Here is a 21,973-nt window from a genome sequence, read left to right on the forward strand (position 1 = left end):
CAAATTAATGAGCCAGCAGAGGGAATGGTGGTCACTAACGACGGTGAAAGACCGACCATACAAATACGGACGAAATTTCAGAACTGCCCATACCATTGCGAGGCATTCTTTTTCAGTGGTGGAGTAGTTAGCTTCGGCTCGGGATAGTGTCCTACTGGCGTAAGCAATCACCTTTTCGCTGTCGCCCTGCCATTGTACTAGCACCGCCCCTAGACCGACATTACTAGCGTCTGTATGCAATATCGTCGGGGCTTCCTCATCGAAGTGTGCTAATACCGGAGGCGATTGCATGCGTTGCCGGAGCTCGTGGAATGCCCGCTGCTGGTCTTCGCCCCAAGTAAAAGGCATATCTTCTCGGGTGAGCTGAGTTAACGGCCACGCGATACGCGAGAAATTCGCAATAAATCGCCGGTAATATGCACAGAGTCCAAGAAAACGTCGCACGGCTTTTTTGTCTGATGGAATCGGGAAATTAGCGACGGCGGCAATTTTATCCGGATCAGGTCGGACTCCTTGGCTACTGACGACGTGACCGAGGAATTGGAGCTCATGAAAACCAAAATGGCACTTCTCAGGCTTCAAAGTAAGACCGGCAGAGCGTATCGCTTCAAAAACAGTTTTCAGCCTTCGTAAGTGTTCGTCGAACGTTGCGGAAAAGACAATCACGTCATCCAAGTACACCAGGCATGTTTGCCATTTGAGTCCGGAGAGCACAGTGTCCATTAGACGCTGAAATGTTGCTGGCGCCGAACACAAACCGAAAGGAAGTACCTGAAATTCATAAAGTCCGTCAGGCGTCACAAAGGCTGTTTTCTCACGGTCTCTCTCATCCACTTCGATCTGCCAATAACCGCTTTTCAAGTCCATTGAGGAAAAGTAGCACGAGTTTCGCAACCTATCCAAGGAATCATCAATACGCGGCAGTGGATAAACGTCCTTCTTTGTGACCTGATTGAGCTTCCGATAGTCGACGCAGAAGCGCAGGCTACCGTCCTTCTTCTTCACTAAAACTACAGGTGATGCCCACGGACTATTAGATGGTCGAATAACGCCATCTTCTAGCATCGTCTTCACTTGTTTTTGTATTGCTTCGCGTTCCTTTGGGGCCACACGATAAGGGTTTTGTCGGATGGGTCTGGCGTCGACATCAGTAATGATGCGGTGTTTCGTAAGTGGCGTTTGACCAACTCTTGACGCAGAGGAGAAACAGCCCTGGTACTGCTTGATGAGCTCAAGCAGACGGTTCCGCTCAACGGCCGTTAACGTCGGATTAACGTCTACAATAGGTGCAGCTGTGTGGATTGTAGAGGCCGACTCCTGCGCTAAGTGGCAGTCTTGTATTTCTGTCACTTCATCGAAATAGGCGACAGCAGTGCCTCTAACGATGTGTCGGCGCTCCCTACTAAAATTTGTCAGCAAGAGTTCGGCGCTTCCGTCGATTACATTGATAAGTGCTCTGGCAATGGACACACCGCAATTCAGTGCTAGCGCACTGATGTGTTCCGCTACTCCAGTCCCACTTTGCAGGCTGTCACAGCGCACCTGTACGAGGGAGCAACTCCGCGGCAAAAGTATGACGTCGTCCGCGGCAATACGTAAGCGAGGTTGTTGTGGCTTCTCATGGGTGACGTTATCCGAACTCGTGGCAAATGTGACGCTTCTGTCACGGATGTTAATCACGGCGCCGTACTCCCGTAGGAAATCCATGCCCAGTATAAGTTCTTTACAACACTCAGTAAGGATGACGAGGGTGACGACGAAGGTTGAACCGGCGATTAAGAGTCGGGCCGTGCATTTCCCGACAGGTGTCATCAACTGACCTCCGGCGGTTCTTATGTTGGGCCCGTGCCATGGTGTCTTCACCTTCCTCAGTTTGTCAGCGACCTGTAAGCTAAGGATTGAAAAATGCGAGCCAGTGTCAACCAGAGCGGCTATTTCGTGGCCGTCAATGCAAACGATGAGCTCGGCGCTGACGATGTCAGTTACGTCTTTCGTACTTCTATTCGTCGTATTCGTCGTTGTGCTGGGCGTCTTTTTCGTCAATGTAGTCTTCACGTCGTCGTTCGTCGATAACGGGGGATGTGGAGCAGTTAGAGTATTGGCAACCTCACCCCCGGAGGTCGCTGCGGCTAGTTTCCCCGTCGAGGGCTAGGCGATCTGCCCCTAGTGACGTCGGCAAAGTTGCGACGAGTCGGCGAATTGTAGCGCGCCGGAGATGGAGAAGGAGAACGTGGTCGGGGCGTCGTCGTATTTGGTGGCTGACTGTTCACAGGAGCGTCGTTGTAAGCGCGTCGACCGTCGTACGGAGAATAAGCATAGTTGGCAGGGAAGCTTGGTTGTTGAGCGGCGCGATAGTTGTTCCATTTGCGGCAAACTCTATAGACGTGTCCAGCTTCACCACAATGGTAGCACACTGGTCGACGGTCGACGGTGCGCCACAAATCGGTTTTCCGACGCTGGTAGTTCGGCTGTAACTCTCCATGGAGCCAAGGGGTGGCGTGCGCATGTCGAAAATACGGCGTTGTTTGTGCTGGCATGATCGGCGGGGTCGGTACAGTCGACGAGGGTGACGATGTCGGCTCTAGTTGTGGCGTAGGAGGCGTTGTAGTTATGGGTGTCAACGGCGTTGAAGTTGCGTTGAGTGGCCGGCGAACAGCTTCCGCATAAGTGAGGCGCCGCGGAACGTTGCCACAGTCTGGCGCTGAAAAAGCTTGCCGGACTTCCTCCCGGACGACATCAGCAACAAAAGATAACGCTGGCGTCGGTTCTGTAGGCGCAACCACAAAGCCGAGCTGCCGAAGCTCTTCTCGCACCACTTCGCGGACAACTTCACGCAGAGACATGTCGTTACTCGCAGCCAGTACGGAAGTGTTCGCCGTCGAGTTGCCCATGTCATGCTGGCGGTATCGTTGATGCAGGGCCCGTTCAATGGCTGTAGCCTCTTTTGTGAACTGTGCCACTGTTGTCGGTGGATTTCTCACAAGGCCGGCAAACAGTTGTTCCTTCACTCCTCGCAGGAGATATCGCAGCTTTCTTTCCTCTGGCATGTCTGGGTCTGCCCTACGGAAAAGACGGGCCATGTCTTCCGAGAACATAGCAACACTCTCATTGGGCTTTTGAACGCGGATTTCAAGGAGACGCTGCGCGTTTTCCCTCCTGTCGATGCTTGAAAAGGTATCCAGCAGCTGTGCGCGGAAGTCGTCCCACGTGGCAAAGCTCCTCTCCCGGTTTACGTACCACGTACGAGCATTGTCCTTCAAATAGAAATAGACACTCGAGAGTTTGTCCGCCGAGCTGGTCTTATGGTTATACTGGGCGACGCGCTCGAACTGGTCGAGCCAATCTTGGACGTCTTCAAAGGCATCACCATGAAAGCTCTCCGGGACCATAGGATTCTGTAGTGTTACTTGCGATGGAGCTGCGGTGGCCATGTTATTTGTAGGAGGCAAACGATTTCTCGAAGTTTCTTGCAGGGGACTGGACTCGGGCGCTAAGCCTAGCAGGCGACGACTGAAGCGGTGGACCGGTGTTTCGATGCGCGATGGTGATTCCGGGCTCGCTCGTCGGCTCCGCGAAGGGGTGCCAAGCATGAAGAATACCCCGCACCTCCACCAGTGTAACGACGTGGGATCAACGAGTATGCGTAGCAGCACCGCCAAGAAACGCACTTTATCAGTCGTCCAAGGGAACAACAACAACGTCTTCTTCGTTTTCCCCCGCTTCACCTAAAAACCCGCGCTACTTCAGCGTCGTCCCCACTGGCGCATACCCGCTGAATTATCGTTCTGCCAAATATAGTTGCGTCAATATGTATAGATATAGATATTGTGGCGCTAGGTAATGTCTTGAACACGGCTCCATATGGTAGAACGGCGAAGGCTTCGAGTTGAAGAAATCAATGGTCTTGGAAGTAGGCAAAGCGATAACCAATAGGTTTACTGGCACTTGAGCAAAACTTATTCACATCATTAAAAAGGGAAAAAAAATCACCGCCCAAGCACTGTGTACAGATGGTTAACCAGCGAAGCTGCAACATGTGGCCCCGGTGTTTATCACTGGGTTAATCTCAACGATTCATTAAACGACGGCTTGGTAGGCTGCCGGACCCTTGGTACGCAGTTATTCCTTGTGCTCGGCTGCACAAGCCTGTTCTTGTGCCCAGACTGGAGAATCGGCATGGTGTAGATGAGCTCATTCCCTGTTCTGCTCGTTGTGTTACAGATCGAAAGCTGCCTGCTCTTCAGGAGTACGTATGACTTGTGGCCTACCCTTTCAAAGCTCGAGAGAAACTGCTGCATGCGCACTCGGCTCCAGTGAAGAGCAACGACATCACTACTGGCGCAGCCATTCGCGTGCCTCTATTTTTTTTAGCGCATGCGCATCGGGTTGTGCCAAAGTTATCAGCGTACAGGCGACAGATGGACGGACAGACGAATCGGCTAGCCATATACAGCTTCACTGTACAACAGAAAAAGGTCAAGTGTTCAGCAACGAACATCTGGATCGGCCTCATTTCCATGCCCAAGAGCAGCTTCTCTCCTCTCTGTACCATCATTGTAACACCTCTGTTCCAACCCTCTTTCCTGGCGGTAGCCAATCACACAACTCACAACTCACAAGGGCACCTGCCAATCAAGAAGCATATACAACACTGTTTCAGATAGAATATCGGATCGGCGAACCCACCCTCCCAGCAAGTTCCAGCGGGCACAAATGCAGAGAGAGAGTCTGGCCGTGGCTATGGGAGAGACCTTTTACCCCCAGGTGGTCTTCTCTGCTTCTTCTGAGTATAGGGCAGGCACCAGTTCGTGGTTTCTTCCAGGAAACGTCCATGAGCTCTTCGCGTTGTCTCGCCCCCCCCCCCCCCTCCCGCCTCCTTGAGTAGCAACTCTCTCTTTCTTTTGTGTTGCTTCTTCTCTGACAAGGGGAGCTGGTTACGGGAAAATTAGCTGCACCCAGCATCGCATGGAAACTGTCCTCCAGCTATCTACCAGCGTGGCTCACACATTGTACTCTTCCGCCTGACCAACAGCATGTTGTCTATGCCAGTCATAACAGCTTCCTCCCCTGCCAATATACTATAGTCACAGAGGGCAGCAGACACTGCTGCTGCACGGAGAGAAAACTTCATTTACTGCAGATGAATACCAGAAACTCACCGTCGATTGCCACATTGTCGAATATGTCGCCGACCAGATTCTCCGAGTTGTCTTCGCAAGCAAGCACTCGGCCCCCTCTGAACAAACCAGGTCAAAAGAGGGATGGCAGTCGATTTTTCTTTAGTAGCTCGTTGCGAAATTCACGTATTTAAAGCTATGTGGACTGGCTTATGCTGATAAACCAGACGGGCTGTGTTATGCACCTGTACACACAATCTCACAAATAAAGCTTAAGTAGCAATTTTGAGTAATCGGGAAAAGCAACACCAGACCGCTTAGAAAGAGTGACTAAGTGCATCCGCGTTCCCATCCAATTTGCCCTTCTTGTACTTTATGTCAACATGATATTGCCATAGAATGCGGCTCCACCCCTGGAGGTGACAGTTCTTTGATGTCGCGGTTTGCAGCCTGGCCAGGGGACAGCAGTCCATCTCTACGGTGAATTGTGCGCCCCCGACATAGCATAGCAATTTCTGAATGGCCCGCACAATACAAACACATTCTTTTTCCAATGCCTAGTATGCCATCTCACAAGAGCTCAGTTTCCGGCTCAGATAGAGCATGGGATGTTCGTTACTGTTGTCATCCTTCTGGCAGAGAACGGCACTTAGTCCTCGGATCACTGGCATCACGCTAGACCGTAAATTCTCGGTCAAAACTGGGAGTTGCCATTTGTTAGGCGTGTTGGTAAACTGACTTGAAAAGCATATTTAGCGCCAGCGAACAAGGACAGAAGGGAGATGACACCACATTCACATAGCGCATTGTGGCATCGTCTCCCTTCTGTCCTTGTTCGCTGGCGCTAAATATGCTTTCAAAAATTGGGAGCTAGCAACATCGGACGGCTAATCAATACAGCCTTCAGGATTAAGGCAGCTTCCTTCTTTTCATCCCAAGCTGCATTTATCGGTTCTTGTCACGATCCGCCTAGATTCGTGAAATAGGGAGGCTCTAGGCACCCTCCGTTAGACACGCGCTCCGCAGCATGGTGGTGACGAACGATAACCCAATAAACACCGATGAGCACAGCCGAGCAGCTGTGCTTGTCGGTGTTTATTGGGTGCGGTGACAAATGTTGCCTACAGAGCCTGGCAGGCCAACGAAAATTATGCCCGAAGCGGCGTCACATGCTTATTCCACCTCCTTACCCCCTGTTTGTTTGTTAACTAAAAGAAACAAACGTCCATGTTCAGAGCATAAGGCTCTGCCGCCATCTCAGACAAGTTGACGGTGGCTGCTATCCAGGTGAGTAACAGTTCGGCGGCCTCCGTGGTTGAGTACTGCGCCTGGGCATCAACACCGATGTTGATGGGCTGGGTGCTGCCTGAGCCAGCCTCGCTCTGTCCAGAGGGTCCGCAGTGGTCGGCGTTGTGTGTGGTGCCGGACTTGACACCGGCCCAACGGGCGCCGCATCACTGGCAATGCTTGCCGCCTCCGAGGTAGGCGGTACTCCGCTGGAAGCGACTGGTGTTATTGCTAGTCCTCCTGCAGGCTGGAACTCTGAAGTGGCAGTCGAGGGTGCTGGCCAGGTCCCGAGGCGAGGCCTGACGTGGTCGGCGTGTCTGTGCCACGGGGCCCCGTCTGGCTTGCGGACGAGCAGAGATGAGGCACTGGCAGGAGACACCAGCTCTCCAGCAGACCAGGGCAGGCTAGGACGAAAGTTCCTGCCGAAAACTGGAACTCCTGACTCTGGCAAAGACCCCGTCTGATGCTCCTGGCAGATTTGGCAGCTCTGCACCATGTCAGCGATGTCCTGGTCCAGGCCAGGCCACCAAACATGGGACCGGGCCACCATCTTGATCTTTTCCACACCAAGATGACCCACATGCAGCAACTATAGGACTCAAGACCGGAGGCTTTGTGGGATCACCACCCTGGAACCCCACAGTAGGCAGCCCTGCTGCAAGCTCAGCTCAGCGGCCTTGTGGCTGTAGGCCTGCTGAACCAATTCCTCCCCACAGGACACCACCTTGACCACCTGAGACAGGACTGGGTCTTGGCTGGTCGCTTGTGATACCGCAGATCTGGAGAGCACTTCTGGGTAGGTGTGCTCCAGCATGAACACTTCAGCAGCTTCTGGAACAGCATGAGGCACCTCAGGCAGAGGCAGGCGGCTCAGGGCATCAGCAAGTCCCAGGTCCTTTCCCAGACAGTAAACCAGCTGGTAACTGTAAGCTGCCAGCCTCAAGACCAAGCGTACCACTCGAGGTGATGCCTGCACGAGAACTGCCTTCTGTTCCGTGGAGAGCATCAGTCAGGGGGCTTGCCAAATTGAATAATCCCGGATGTACTAAATATAATACCTAGTGAGCCCCAAAAATGCCTGAATGTCCGACTTGGTTTTCATTCGAGGATAGCCTGCTACCGCTGATATTTTAACCTCACTAGGTTTCCTAAAACCTTGACCTATGTAGGGACCTAGGTAGTGCACGGTCGCCCTTGCAAGACAATGCTTCTCGGTGTTTACGGTAAGCCCAGCTTGATGCAAACGGCTGAGCACCACTGTAATATGCACCAAAGGGTTTGCCCATGAATCAGAATAGACTGCAATGTCATCTAGATAGGGCAAGGCAAATGCTTCACAACCCTTTAGAATCCTATCCACAATGTGTGAAAAAGAAGAGGGAGCATTTTTGAGTCTGAAGCTCATCATTGTCGGTTGAGAGCTGCCTATTGGTATGACGAATGACGCATATCTGCTGGCTCACTCAGTGAGCGGTACTTGCCAGTACCCTCGAGTAAGGTCTAGCATAGTCACATAGGCTGCTTGACACACTTGTTTCACCCTCTCCTCAATATTTGGAATTGGATACACTTCATCCTTGGTGAGAGCATTCAATTTCCGATAGTCTACTACGGGCCTTGTGTGTTTACCCGGAGCTTCCACCAAGATTATAGGTGGAGCGTATTTGCTCTGGGAGGGCTTAGTTACTCCCAATTCGAGCATGTGCTTCACTTCCCTGTCAAGGATTTCTCTGCCTAGGACAGAATCGAAAACACTTTGATTGCACTGGCTCCTTAGACGTCACCTCAATATTGTGCTCAGTCAAATCAGTTCTACCTGGTTTGTCGATGAACCATTCATCAAACCCTGCTATAATTTCATTGATATCAGACAATTAGGTTTCCTTTAGTTTCTCTCTCTCCTCAGTCCCTTTCAGGAGTTCTTGAGCGCTACTTCCCCCTACACTTATACAGACCAGGTTGTCCTCCATCTCTTCAAGAAGGCTTAGGGTCATATTCACCACAGCCTCTCTTTGCACATAAGGTTTCATTAGGTTATGATGGTAAAATGCGCACCTCTTTACGTTTCCCTGAGTTTTCACCACATACTTGGTGCCAGAGCGTTGCAACCACTTCATCGGGCCTTTCCCTCTGTACTTCGCACCTGTTTTGCCTTGAGGCTCTGAGTAACATTACCTTGTCACCTATACAGAATGTTCTCTGATGGGCGGTGCTATCATAGTAGACTTTGGATCGCACCTGAGCTGATTTCATGCTGGCCTCCACAAGTTATTTTGCATTATGCAGATGCTTCAGCAAGTTCAAAACAAACTCCACCACAATAGAGTCCTCACTCTGCCCTTCCCGCATTTCCCACACCTCATTTGCAAAGGTGAGCGCAGTGACCTTCCATAAACCAACTCGGCGGGGCTGAAACCAGTGGATTCATTAGGTACCGACTGCAAATTGAAAAGTGCTGCTGGTGGGCATGCGTCCCAGTTGTGCTTATTTTCATAATACAGTCCTCTAAGGATGCACTTAAGAACGGAATGCCACCTTTCTACACTCTTGCTCTGTGTATGAAGGATTGAGCTGTGCACTATGTGCTGTGCACATTTTTTATGCTACATTGCTCTAGAAATGATGTCGTGAGGACACTTGTGAACACGATGCCTTGATCACTTTGGATTTCAGAAGGGAAGCCAACTCGAAAAAAGATCAACAGTGAACCCTCAACACCCTCCGACGTCACCTCACGCAGTGCAAGCGCTTCTGGAAACTTTGTGGTGGGGCATAACATATAATGTACCGGTGCACTGTCTCTTTCACAGGAAGTGGCCCAACTACGTCTATCACTAACCGCTGAAACAGCTCAGTAAATAATTGGTTCATGGTTATATTGCGCTTAGTTTTACACTGATGATATTATGTGAAGGACAGGACGTGGACGTACGTAGCGCAATTAGAGACAGGACGTGGACATACATTGCACTACATAGGTCCAGGTCCTGTCCTTCACTTAATATCGTCACTGTTAAACTAAGCGCAATATAACCATGAACGTTCACCAATTACCCCCCTTCATTGCTTTACTAAATAATCGGTACTAACACCGTCAGTGCTTTCCACTTCTCCTGCACCTTTCTGTTGCAGGATAAGTGGAAAGACATCCTTAAAACATCCAGGCCAAAATACTCTTGTAACAACCTCTGCTTTGTTTTCCTGGTTCCAAGGTGACACGACCACAAACTCTCATGGGAGAGCGGCAACAAGTCTGCACAATACTTTTGGGGAACCAGTAGCTGACTTCACTTCACCGCACTTATCCTTGTATAAGTGATGCAACACACTGCTTCTCAGCTGGAAGGAAATATTCTTCTTTGCTGGAGTACTTGTTTTCTGGCACTCTCTGATCTCCTGAATGGTGGGGTCCTCCACCTGCTCAGTAGCCAACTCTTCTCTATTCCCACTTAGGAGTGTAGTGAAACTACTTGACACTGGTAGCAATAATATGTTCTCAAGGACCTCCTCGTTCTGCAGTTCGCGAGACTGATCCTCCAGCTGACCGGTCTCGGGTATCTTGTTATTGCGGTAGTCCGCACTGCATTCATCTGTTTCCGCCACAGTCTTGTTGGCTGTTTCCTCCATAGTGTAACGCTCAGAAGTGAGTTGAGTTGCGAATTCTTGCACCTTTGAAGGGTTTAATGCTTGTACAACCTGATCACCGAAAATAATGCCCCTTTCTCGCAATGACATATTTGCTCTGTCTGCGAACAAACCGCAGCTTCAGGTGTTCGCTTTCCGAAAGGACCCTCGATGACCACTGTCGCGAGTGGCAGCACACACTCTTTTCTTCCACCACGTGGCAGATCCATGTGCATTGGCCTGAGTAGTAGGATGGTGGCACATACAATGGATGGACGACATTCATTTTTGCCGCAGAGTCATGCAGTGCTCTGCACGGTTTCGCCTTTACTACCAGGCCATGCATGTAAGGCTCCAACAACTTTGCAGTTTTCTTTGCAGTCATTGATGTACGAAAATGCAACCATTTCCTTTGTGCAGTTTACCGCTATATATGACCCGGCTCCTTGCATTTGTAGCCAGTGAGCGGCTGCCTAGTCTCAAAAGTGTTCTTTGCTTTTTGTGCGTTGGTCACTTTTTTACTCGGTTCACTGTAGTCCTTTCTTTCATTTTTACCTGAAGGGACCTTTTTTCTTCCTCTCTCTCAACTCAAGGGCTTGAAGGGTGCTTAACATAACGGTTATTCGCACTTGTTTTGGAATTGTAGGCCATATATCAACTCCTAGAATGCTGCTAAGCTTTCGGCGCGATGCCTACTCCTCAATGAGTTCGGCCGTTTTCATCGCAGAAGTCATGTTGCCCCAGTCCTGTAACCAACTTCTTTGCTGCTCTGGGAGACAGTTGTGAAACTGCTCTAAGAGAATCTTCTCCACTACATAGTACCATGATCTGTACTTGCTGTGCTATCGCCCTTAAATCGTCGACTCCCTCCACTAATCTTTCCACTACTTTTGCGGCTTCACCATTCAGGACATCATTTAGCCCCGCCGCTACCACTACCAAATTGTGCTCTCCAACATTCTTAGAAAGCTTGCTTTTTGTCTCCCTCAGTACTGCATCCATTGTCCTGCCTGGGAACACCCCGACTGCTACCTGCTTATCACCCTTTGCACGCTCCATTATAGCTCTTTTGCACCTTCTCATATTTGAGTCACCACCGATAAGTACTAGGGTATTCCCTTCATCTCTCCTAACTTCCAGATTATGCTGCCTCTTATCATTGACTCCGCGGCGGCCGCATTTCGATGGGGGCGAAATGCGAAAACACCCATGTACTTAGATTTAGGTGCACGTTAAAGAACCCCAGGTGGTCGAAATTTCCGGAGTCCTCCACTACGGCGTGCCTCATAATCAGAAAATGGTTTTGGCACGTTAAACCCCATAATTTTTTTTATCATTGACTATGACCTCATTCCTTGGGATTAGCTTGTCCCCCTCCTCTCTTCGCGCCCGCTGGCGCCCCTGTGGCTGCAGCGTCGCCTCACTCGGGGTGTGTTGCGCTGCCTCACTATAACTATGCCGATTCACCGGCGGCGAGCGGACGACCGCTTGCTCTGCCACCCTGCCTCCCACTTCGCCTGTAGGGTCTACCCTACTTTCTGGGCTTTTGCCACCGGCTTGATGTCCCGACCCATCATTCTCCGCTGCCCGCATCTCAAGCGCATCGTGCCGAGCCGCCTTTCCAGTTCTGCGCTCCTTTCCTTCTCTTCTCCAAGCTCGGTCATGGTCCTTACTAATTGTGCGGCCTGGACCGCTTCCACCTTGACCAACTCGGCGACTTTCGCCTGCAGTGCTACCCGCTTCTCCCGTTCCTCCCTCAGATATGCTTTAATCCTTTCGAACTTGGCTGCCCAAGTTCCTTCCAGTTTTTGAACTGCTTCCCTGACACCCTCGCACAGCCTGCACGTAAAGCTAGACCCCTCCGCGTCTGCTAAACTCTGGAAACTGGTCTCGTCGAGGAAGCACCAGCGCAGGCACTCGTCGCACTGCACTTGCTCCCCGTCCCCCGCAGCCTTCCCTTTCTTCGGTCTCATCGCTAGGCCTACGTCCTCAGGCTCAACGAGCAAGTCCGCCAACTCACTCGAGCAAAGCCGACCTCGGCCGCTATCCCAAACAAAAATAATAAAGATTTGTCTGAGTCAAATTTAAACTGAGTCGAACAGTTAATGTCGTTGTTGAGTGGCCAGAGATCCTCTGCGAGCTTGGAAGAGTAGTGCGCTCGGTCTGTGTCCCCTGTAGTTATGGTTCACTGCCAGGTTCCAGTTTGTTTCGCATTGCACGATAAGACTGTTTTTCTTTGCGGTCGATGTGCGCCAGATGTCTGTGTCTGTCTGTGTTATCCATTTGTACCGCGGTCGAAGTGAGGTGCCGCCACGAGTCCACTGACTAAGCGCACTGCGGCTCGCTGAGGTCGACTGCGTTTGGCTTGTTTAGTTCGTCGTAGGCACCCAAGGCGGAAGCCGTGGCGTCTGCGTTAACATCCAAAAGCAAATTTGAGCAGCGGGCCACGGTGACATTTAGAAGGCCGAGCGTTGTGTGCATGCCGCCGTAGCCTTCGCAGTGCAAGACGTCGGAGAAGGAACGGGAGGACAGCGGAGGCCGTGTTTGATTGCAAATAACTCCGCTTCTGCTGAACGCATTGAAGTACTTTTTGTGGCAAAGTATTTCTGAAAGAGCCTATTTTCACTTCAAATGGCTTTCTCAACTTCGATAAAAAGTGGTTCAGGGCCCCTTTAAACACCAGACACAAGCTTGTAATTCACTTTTTTCGCTTGAAGCCGTCCGGCGGAATGTCGCACGAGAACTCCTACTTTGATGAACTCCTACTACACTTTTGATCAAGGCTTTTAAAGGTACCTCGCAATGATATTTATTTTACTAAATAAAATGCACAATTTTGCCCCAAGACAGCGCGCGGTTCAGAAGTAGAAGCAAAAACGTGCCGCGCCGATCAGCGCAGTCGGGGTACCACGTACTAGCCAGCGTTCAAATTGCGCGCGTCCAAAACCAAAACGGAAATGTGGTTGAGTTGTTCACCTGACCGCTTGGTGCGCTACAGTCGATTTGGCCTTTGGGTTATTTGGGCTATGTCTGGGAGCGTTCGCTCTTGTTTGTTTTCTACGGTGCAGCCAGCTTCTCACTCTATCACGGCCGATGATGGATGGCCTTAATAAGCATATCTGCAGAAGTATCAGAAACAGGGGAAACAGCCAACAAACGCTGCGAATGACGTCATCGTCACAAGTATAGCGCGCGAGTGCCCAGCCAGACAACTGGGCGCTCGGAGGGGCACGTATCGTATCGACGCTTGCGGATAACTGTCCCTGCTCCATCGCTGTGAAGTAGTATGTATGGAGCAGGCCCTTCTCGTGATCTTGCAGCCGAACGGCGTGCTAGAAGGACCGAGGCGCAACGTAAGCGCCGTCTAGAACAACGTGAGTCTACCGATCCCGAAGTGATCGCTAAACGCCAAGCATGGGCTGAACGTGCTCGACAATACATTCGGGTTAGACGTGCCCAGGAGACCCCCGAAGAGCATGCAGCCCGACTAGCGACGAGGCGAGCTTCCCGCCCTGCCCAGTACCGTGCGCAAGTCAACGCGGAGTCGGCGGAACAACGAGAACAGCGTTTGAAGGCGGCCCGAATTTCGAACCGCGAAAGTCGTAAGCGTCGAGCTCAACAAAATGCCCGACACCACGAATTTGCGACCAATATCTTCAAGCGGAAATTAAACAGTGACGGCAGAAATACGAGAACGTATGCTCTCACGAAATACGAGTTCACTTCATGGAACGAAAGCCGTTTCTTACACTGGTAAGTGACGAAGATGAATTTTGCTTGAATTTTCCGCGGTGCAAGCATGCAGTTTAAAGGCATTTCACTTAGGTTCTGTATACCACTTGCCGCTTCTTCACCGTGTTGCTTTAGCTAGGATGCACGCCTGTACGAGTGCATCGTGTTGTGTGTGAAAGTTGCTGGGACTTGGAAGGGTTTATTTTGAACGTTTTATGCGGCCTATGAAGTCGTCGCACCAGCTTTCACAAGTTCATGTGCTTAGATCTGTTTTATGCGTGGGTTCTTGAACTGTTGCTTTATGCAGAACTGTTGTTAATTTTACGAGTACGATGTTTTCGTCTCATTTGTAAGCAGCTTAAATTACGCTGTGTTTTATCGGAAAAATTAAAGGCAAGTGCTTCTTAAACAGCTTTAATATTTTCACCCGACGACATCTCATATCGCGGTTGCTTGGGAATGTAGCTCAGGGTGAGGATTGCTGTTAGCTGCAGCATGTGGTATTGCTGTTCGATTTTAGTTGAAAATTTGCGTCATGTTGTCTGTACGCATCGATGACGTCTGAGCACACCTACCATGCAGAGTGCGTTGTTTGTTTCACAACTGAGTTTGATAGCTAGCTCGGCGAGTAGGTACATCTTCATCACAATTACAAACAGTGCGCACTAGAAAACACAAAGAATAGAGAAACATGAGTCATGGGTCAGCACTCGTGTTTTTCTATTCTTCGTCCGTGTTTTTTAGTGTGCACTGTTGTAATAGTTGTCACAACTGAGTGCCTTTGTGCTTGTGCATATTTTACCCGTTGGAATTCACTTGATTATATTTTGCGGTGTAGGAGTGTGATACCTACACTGCAAAGGAATAAACCGGCCTTACCGCCAGAACGAATCAACACTTGTCTGGCTCTGCTTTGCGTTTAAATATATATATCATGTAGGTTCTCTCTCCCGTAACATATGAAAAAAAAAATTGCAAAACTGGACGAGACTAGCTTTTCTTTCTTCCTTTTATTACACATTTTAGATTACAATGTATAAAAATAGGCAAAACTGGTTAGACCCATAGCCAAAAGCTAGTGGTTTTTTTGACCTACCCACAAAAATCACAGGAAACAGGCTATTTGCAGACTGCGTTCTTTATCGAAATATTAACTCACTTAATGACCACATAACATTAAACGACTTGAAAGCTGTGTCAAACTGGTGTGCCCACTGGCAGATGACCAGTAATACTAATAAATCTGCTGTTCTTTCAATCACCAGAAAATAAGTAACTCGAGCTTTAGGTATACCGTTAACGCCGTGCCACTAATACGAGTTCATGAACAGAAGTACCTCGGATTACCATTAACACATGACTTCAGATGGAACTCCCATATAAACAATGTTACAGCAACTGCAATGAAACGCCTTTTCTTTCTTGGAAGACACCTCCGACTAGCACCACCCGATACAAAACTTTTGGCTTACAAAACTTTCGTCAGGTCAATCCTTGAGTACGCAAATGTTATCTGGTTCCCATACACTAAAAAACTAATTAAACTAGAAGGTGTACAAAGGAAAGCCCTACAGAATATATACAATAACATAAACTAACAGACTCGCCCACCGAACTACTTAACAAAGCCGGAATCTTAACAGTACAAAACTGAGCTGTACTAGCCCATTCTAAACTTATGTACCAGCTCCTACACAACAAGCTTAATATTGATACCTCTAGATATATCTCCAGAAATGAAACACGGCTAGTGCAACAAAACACAAGCACTCAATGAGTAGTCTTTTCATACCGATTGCTTTAAGAATTCATTCTTTCCTTTACCGATAAGAGAATGGAATAAACAGAGTGAATCCATTAGTACCAGGTCCTCATTAGATACATTTGCTAATTCAGTGGAATAACATCTCCTCGCCTTACAGCTCTGATTTACATACTCCGGTTTGTTACCAATCTTCATAGCCTAACACTTTAATTTACAAGTGTTCTTTTTGTATAATGCATTATACACATGACTGCATCCTGTTTATCATGTTCATCAGGTGTTTTATATCATGTGTTCTTAGGTGTTTTTTTTTTTCTTATTTGGTTTCTTCTTTTCTCAGATCCTTCGTTATAGTATATTGTACCCTAATGTTGCATTTGTGATGAAGTACTTAATTCTTTTGTTTAGCAAAGCCAAAACCTTTGCAATAACGCACTCGTGATTATATAATGTGTTTATATTCTTTCTTCACAAATACTACCATATGTACTTGCCCTTCCTGTTATAATCCCATGAGGGATTGACAGTATGTGAAGTAAGTAAATAAATATCACTCAAGTACTACTGATTGTCGTATGGAAGGAGCGAATGATTGAATTTTTATATGTGCAAGGATAAAGACCTATTGCAAGACCCTCAGAAATATATTATGCTGCTGTTTACAGTAAAATACATCAACTTACATAAATAAAGCATGTGTCGCGCAACTTTTGGCGCGTATGTCGCTGCCCTCATACCGGCAATACCGGGGAGACGTCGCTCCAAATTGTCACTTGCATGGGGTACGACTTGTAGGTGACGACTGAATATGACAGCCATGTCCATCGCATTGCTTGTCGCTGTCGCACACAAGATCGTTTGCATGGGGTTTATACTTAATGCCAGCTCTATTTTGTTGCAACATGTCAAAGACAAGATTTCTATTTCATGAAATATCGGCACACTGTCCATTCCCACGAATCGACGCAATATAACAGGTGACAATGAAAAAAAAAGTGAAATATAATAAACTTAAACAATGTTGCCATTAAAAAAAATCCTAGCCATTAGCAGCATATTGCTCCCAGGCCCTAATTTAGTGCATACTGAGGTGATATCACTGCCAGTTAAGGTAGCTGCCGAAAAATACACCCAAATATTTGAAATCTGACGTCTGCTGAAGCAGACAGTTGTTTATTGTTAGGCAAAAAGATTCAGTGTTTAAAGGTGTGTAACGGTAGTGGAAAATTGTGTGTCTAGTTTTTGTTGATTTGTTCTCTGAAAACCACTTGCAAATGTATTTTTGTTCTGCATTCATTCTATGTTCTAAAATTATTAGCAGTAACTATGATCACCGTATTGTCAGTGTACATTAGCATCTCTGTGGAATTTATTTGACAGATCATTCATGTACGCCGAAAACAGTAAGGGCCCGAGAATGGATCCCTGCGGCATCCCTGTTTTTATGTTTAGTAGGGAAGAGGAAAGATTGCGCATTATGACTATTTGTTGGCATTTGCTTAGTAACTAGAAAATAAGTTAAATATTTTGCCGCAGAAACCTTAGTGTTTTAATTTAATTTGCAAAATCTCGTGGTCTACTGACTCGAAAGCTTTCTTTTGGTCAAGGAAAACTACAGCTGCAATTAGGTTATTCTATAATGCCGTGTTAATTTTTTGTGCTAAAGTTAGCACAGCTGCTGAAGTGGAGTGGTGTGAGCTGAATCCATGTTGCTCAGGGTAAATTGCATGGTATTTTTCTAGGAAGATGTGTGCACATTTTGCAGCAATTTTTTCAAAAATATTATTTATAATACTCAAGAGATATAGGTCTGTAACTTGAGAGATCAGAGCGATTGCTGTCTTTATATATTGGTATGACCTTAGATTTTTTTAAACAAGTGGGATACTTTGATGTATGCAATGAATGATTAAATACACGACATAAGACTACGATGTCAATGTTAGCTTTCACGAACTGTGCTGTAACCCCATCTAACTCACTAGCTTTACTGGTGCTCATATTAGCAACAGTGTATTGAATTTCCTCTAAAGTAATCTTGTGAACAGCAAACATATTCAATGAAGAGTGTGAAAGACATTGGTTTCTGTCAGGAGAGAGCTGTTCTGCTAATGTTGGACTTATTTCAATGAAATAATTTATAAGGTTATCCACGGTGTATGCATCAATAATGTCAAGTAACACGCATTGGGAAGGTGGATTGGCAACAGCTTCCTTTAGAATCTCCCAAGTTTTTTAAAGAGTACCTTGAGATTGTTCAATAAGATGGGAATAATATTCCCTTTTTCATGCTCTCATGAGGGATATAGTCTTATTTCTTAAAATTTTAACTTGGCCTAAATAGTAACCATTATGTTTATGTTGCCTCCACTTGTGGTACCAGAAATCTTTTGCTTCATTAATGCAAGGATCTCCTTCATCATCCAGGGACGCAAAGGAGCCTTGTATGAGCGTATATATACATTTGATTGGCTATCATCGACGGCACAGGAAAGAATGTGTAGTACATTCTGAAATTCAGTGTTGCTGTCATTATCGAATGCATTATCAAATTCAATGGCAAAAATGTTATTCCGCAGTTAGATGTAATCTATATTGTGGATCTGCTGTTTTTTTATCCCTTAATGTTACACCTATCATTCTTCTTTCCATAGCTCGTTGCGTCGTCCTCAACTTAAGTAGAACCCTTTTCGTAAGCCTCTAGGTTTCTGCCCTGTACGTGAGTACTGGTAAGACACAGCTGTTATACAGTTTTCGTTTAAGGGATAATGGCAACCTGCTGTTCATGATCTGAGAATGCCTGCCAAACGCACTCCAGCCCATTCTTATTCTTCTGATTATTTCAGTTTCATGATCTGGATCCGCGGTCACTATCTGCCCTAAGTAGATGTATTCCCTTACCACTTCCAGTGCCTCGCTACCTATCGTAAACTGCTGTTCTCTTCCAAGAATGTTGAACATTACTTTAGTTTTCTGCAGATTAATTTTTAGACCCACCCTTCTGCTTTGCCTCTCCAGGTCAGTGAGCATGCATTGCAATTGGTCCCCTGAGTTACTAAGCAAGGCAATATATCATCAGCGAATCACAAGTTACTTAGGTATTCTCCGTTAACTTATATCCCCAATTCTTCCCAATCCAGGTCTCTGAATACCTCCTGTAAACACGATGTGAATAGCATTGGAGAGATCGCATCTCCCGGCCTGACACCTTTCTTTAGTGGGATTTTGTTGCTTTCTTTATGGAGGACTACGGTGGCTGTGGAGCCGCTACAGATATCTTGCAGTATTTTTGCATACGACTCGTCTACACTCTATTCCGTAATGCCTCCATGACTGCTGAGGTTTTGACAGAATCAAACGATTTCTCGTAATCGATGAAAGCTATATATAAGGGTTGGTTATATTCCGCACATTTCTCTATCACCTGATTGATAGTGTGAATATGGTCTATTGTTGAGTAGCCTTTACGGAATACTGCCTGGTCCTTTGGTTAACAGAAATCTAAGGTATTCCTGATTCTATTTGCGATTACCTTAGTAAATACTTTGTAGGCAACGGACAGTAAGCATATCGGTCTATAATTTTTCAAGTCTTTGGCGTCCCCTTTCTTATGGATTAGGCTTATGTTAGCGTTCTTCCAAGATTCCGGTACGCTCGAGGTCATGAGGCATTGCGTATACAGGGTGGCCAGTTTCTATGGAACAATCTGCCCACCATAGTTCAACAAATCTGCTGTTACCTGATCCACCCCAGCTGCCTTCCCCCTTTGCATAGCTCCCAAAGCTTTCTTCTTCCGGCGTTGCCTGTGGGATTTCGAATTCCTCTGGACTATTCCCTCTTCCATTATCATCGTGGGTGCCACTGGTCCTGTATGAATCTCTGTAGAACTCCTCAGCCACTTGAACTATCTCATCCATATTAGTAATGATATTGCCAGCTTTGTCTCTTAACGCATACGTCTGATTCTTGCCAATTCCTAGTTTCTTCTTCACTGCTTTTAAGCTTCCTCCGTTCCTGAGAGCATGTTCAATTCTATCCATATTATACTTCCTTATGTCAACTGTCTTGCGCTTGTTGATTAACTTCGAAAGTTCTGCCAGTTCTATTCTAGCTGTAGGGTTAGAGGCTTTAATACATTGGCATTTCTTCATCATATCTTTGTCTCCTGCGATAGCTTACTGGTATCCTGTCTAACGGAGTTACCATCGACCTCTATTACACACTCCTTAATGATGCCCACAAGATTGTTGTTCATTGCTTCAACACTAAGGTCCTCTTCCTGAGTTAAAGCCGAATACCTGTTCTGTAGCTTGATCTGGAATTTCTCTATTTTCCCTCTTACTGCTAACTCATTGACTGCTTCTTATGTACCAATTTCTTCCGTTCCCTCCTCAGGTCTAGGCTAATTCGAGTTCTTACCATCCTATGGTCACTGCAGCGCACCTTGCTGAGCACGTCCACATCTTGTAGGATGCCAGGGTTAGCGCAGAGTATGAAGTCTATTTCATTTCTAGTCTTGCCGTTCGGGCTCCTCCACGTCCACTTTCGGCTATCCCGCTTGCAGAAGAAGGTATTCATTATCCGCATATTATTCTGTTCCGCAAACTATACTAATAACTCTCCCCTGCTATTCCTAGTGCCTATGCCATATTCCCCCACTGCCTTGTCTCCAGCCTGCTTCTTGCCTACCTTGGCATTGAAGTCGCCCATCAGTGTAGTGTATTTCGTTTTCACTGTACTCATTGCCGATTCCATGTCTTCATAGAAGCTTTTGACTTCCTGGTCATCATGACTGGATGTAGGGGCGTACACCTGTACAACCTTCAAGTTGTACCTCTTATTAAGTTTCACAACAAGACCTGCCACCCTCTCGTTAATGCTATAGAATTCCTGTATGTTATCAGCCATATTCTTATTAATCAGGAATCCGACTCCTAGTTCTCGTCTCTCCGCTAAGCCCCGGTAGCACGGGACGTGCCCGCATTTTAGCACTGTATATGCTTCTCTTGGCCTCCTAACTTCACTGAGCCCTATTATATCCAATTTATTGCCCTCTAATTCCTCCAATAGCACCAGCTAGACTCGCCTCACTAAATAATGTTCTAGCGTTAAACGTTTCCATGTTCATATTCCAATGGCGGCCTGTCCGGTGCCAGGGATTCTTAGCACCCTCTGCTGCATTGCAGGTCTGACCGCCGCCGTGGTCAGTTGCTTCGCAGCTGCTGGGGACTGAGGGCCGGGGTTTGATTGTTGTGTTCATATAGGAGGTTACCGTCAAGAGCAGATTGGGTGAGGGAACAAACTCGAGTTAATAACGTCTTTGTTGAAGTCAAGAAAAAGAAATGGGGGGGGGGGAGGCATGGGCAGGACATGTAATGAGGCGGAAAAATAACCGATGGTCATTAAGGGTTACAGACTGGATTCCAAGGGACGGGAAGCGTAGCAGGGGGCGGCAGAAGGTTGGGTGGGCGGATGAGATTAAGAAGTTCGCAGGAGCGACATGGCCACGACTAGTACATGACCGGGGTAGTTGGAGAAGTATGGGAGAGGCCTTTGCCCTGCAGTGGGCGTAACCTGGCTGATGATGATGATATTGCGGATCATTGTGAAACACGTCGTGCTCTTTTTCCTTACGTCATGAACAGAGACAAGAACAGGAAGGTGATCTGGTATTTGTTCATCGTACACACCAGCATTCATTTTCAATGCCGACGTATTAGTTAACCTCATGGGAATGTTGATCAGGTTGCAAAAGATGAATGAAGTAGTTGTGTATAATTATTACGACTAGTGTTGTATGTGTCAATGTTCACAACTCCAACTATTGCCACAGGGTCATTGTACTTTCTCGAAAGATTAAATTAAATTTGTCCTATTTTATCGAAAAAGAAAGCAATGTTAGAATTTAGCCGCTGATAAACAACACCGATTATACCAAAACAGTACAATCTGAGAAATAGAGCTTCCATATATGGGAAACTGCAATGCAGCGATAATAATCCAGTGAATGTGTAGCCGCTCTTCACAAAAACTACCACACCACCACCACATGAACATGAGTTACGTGGATGCGACAGAGTTACATAACCAGGAATGGCCACATCCTCTCCTTTTTTTTAATGAAGTTTCCGTTGTGCTAGCACGTCGAACCTGTGCCCATCCTTTGATAAATATGCAAGGAGCAAGTTGAAATATTTTCTTATGCTGCGAATATTGCAGCAAAATTACTTGTATCCTATCACATAGTAGTTGCTTGGCTGGAGCGGTTGGGAATGCCATGGTTATGCTGAAAGGCAGACTTGAAGTCTCAGGAGTACCTACGCTAGCCTCACGTGGTCATCCTCACATGTGATGTAAATGACCTTCGAGTTCTCCAATTTTCTTGCCAAGATTTTTCCTTCTGAAACCCAGACAAATCTCTAGCTTTTTTTTTTCTCTGTGGCTTTAC

At 47.2% G+C, this 21,973-nt stretch overlaps 1 protein-coding gene across 2 annotated transcripts in view; it reads left to right on the forward strand.

The window, feature by feature from the left end:
* Positions 1-21,973, forward strand: part of LOC142590663 (uncharacterized) — a 110,727-nt gene that overhangs the window by 31,730 nt on the left and 57,024 nt on the right. Inside the window, exon 1 of one of the 2 annotated variants that reach the window (XM_075703051.1) lies at positions 13,033-13,781. The exons of the other annotated variant lie outside the window; for it this stretch is intronic. Within the exon in view, the coding sequence (XP_075559166.1) occupies positions 13,315-13,781 (467 nt within the window). The 5' untranslated portion in view covers positions 13,033-13,314. Of the gene's footprint in view, positions 1-13,032; positions 13,782-21,973 lie in introns of those variants that run through there. 2 annotated transcript variants of the gene reach the window in all.

The sequence above is a fragment of the Dermacentor variabilis genome, chromosome 8, assembly GCF_050947875.1.
Source record: "Dermacentor variabilis isolate Ectoservices chromosome 8, ASM5094787v1, whole genome shotgun sequence".
Taxonomy (NCBI): domain Eukaryota; kingdom Metazoa; phylum Arthropoda; class Arachnida; order Ixodida; family Ixodidae; genus Dermacentor; species Dermacentor variabilis.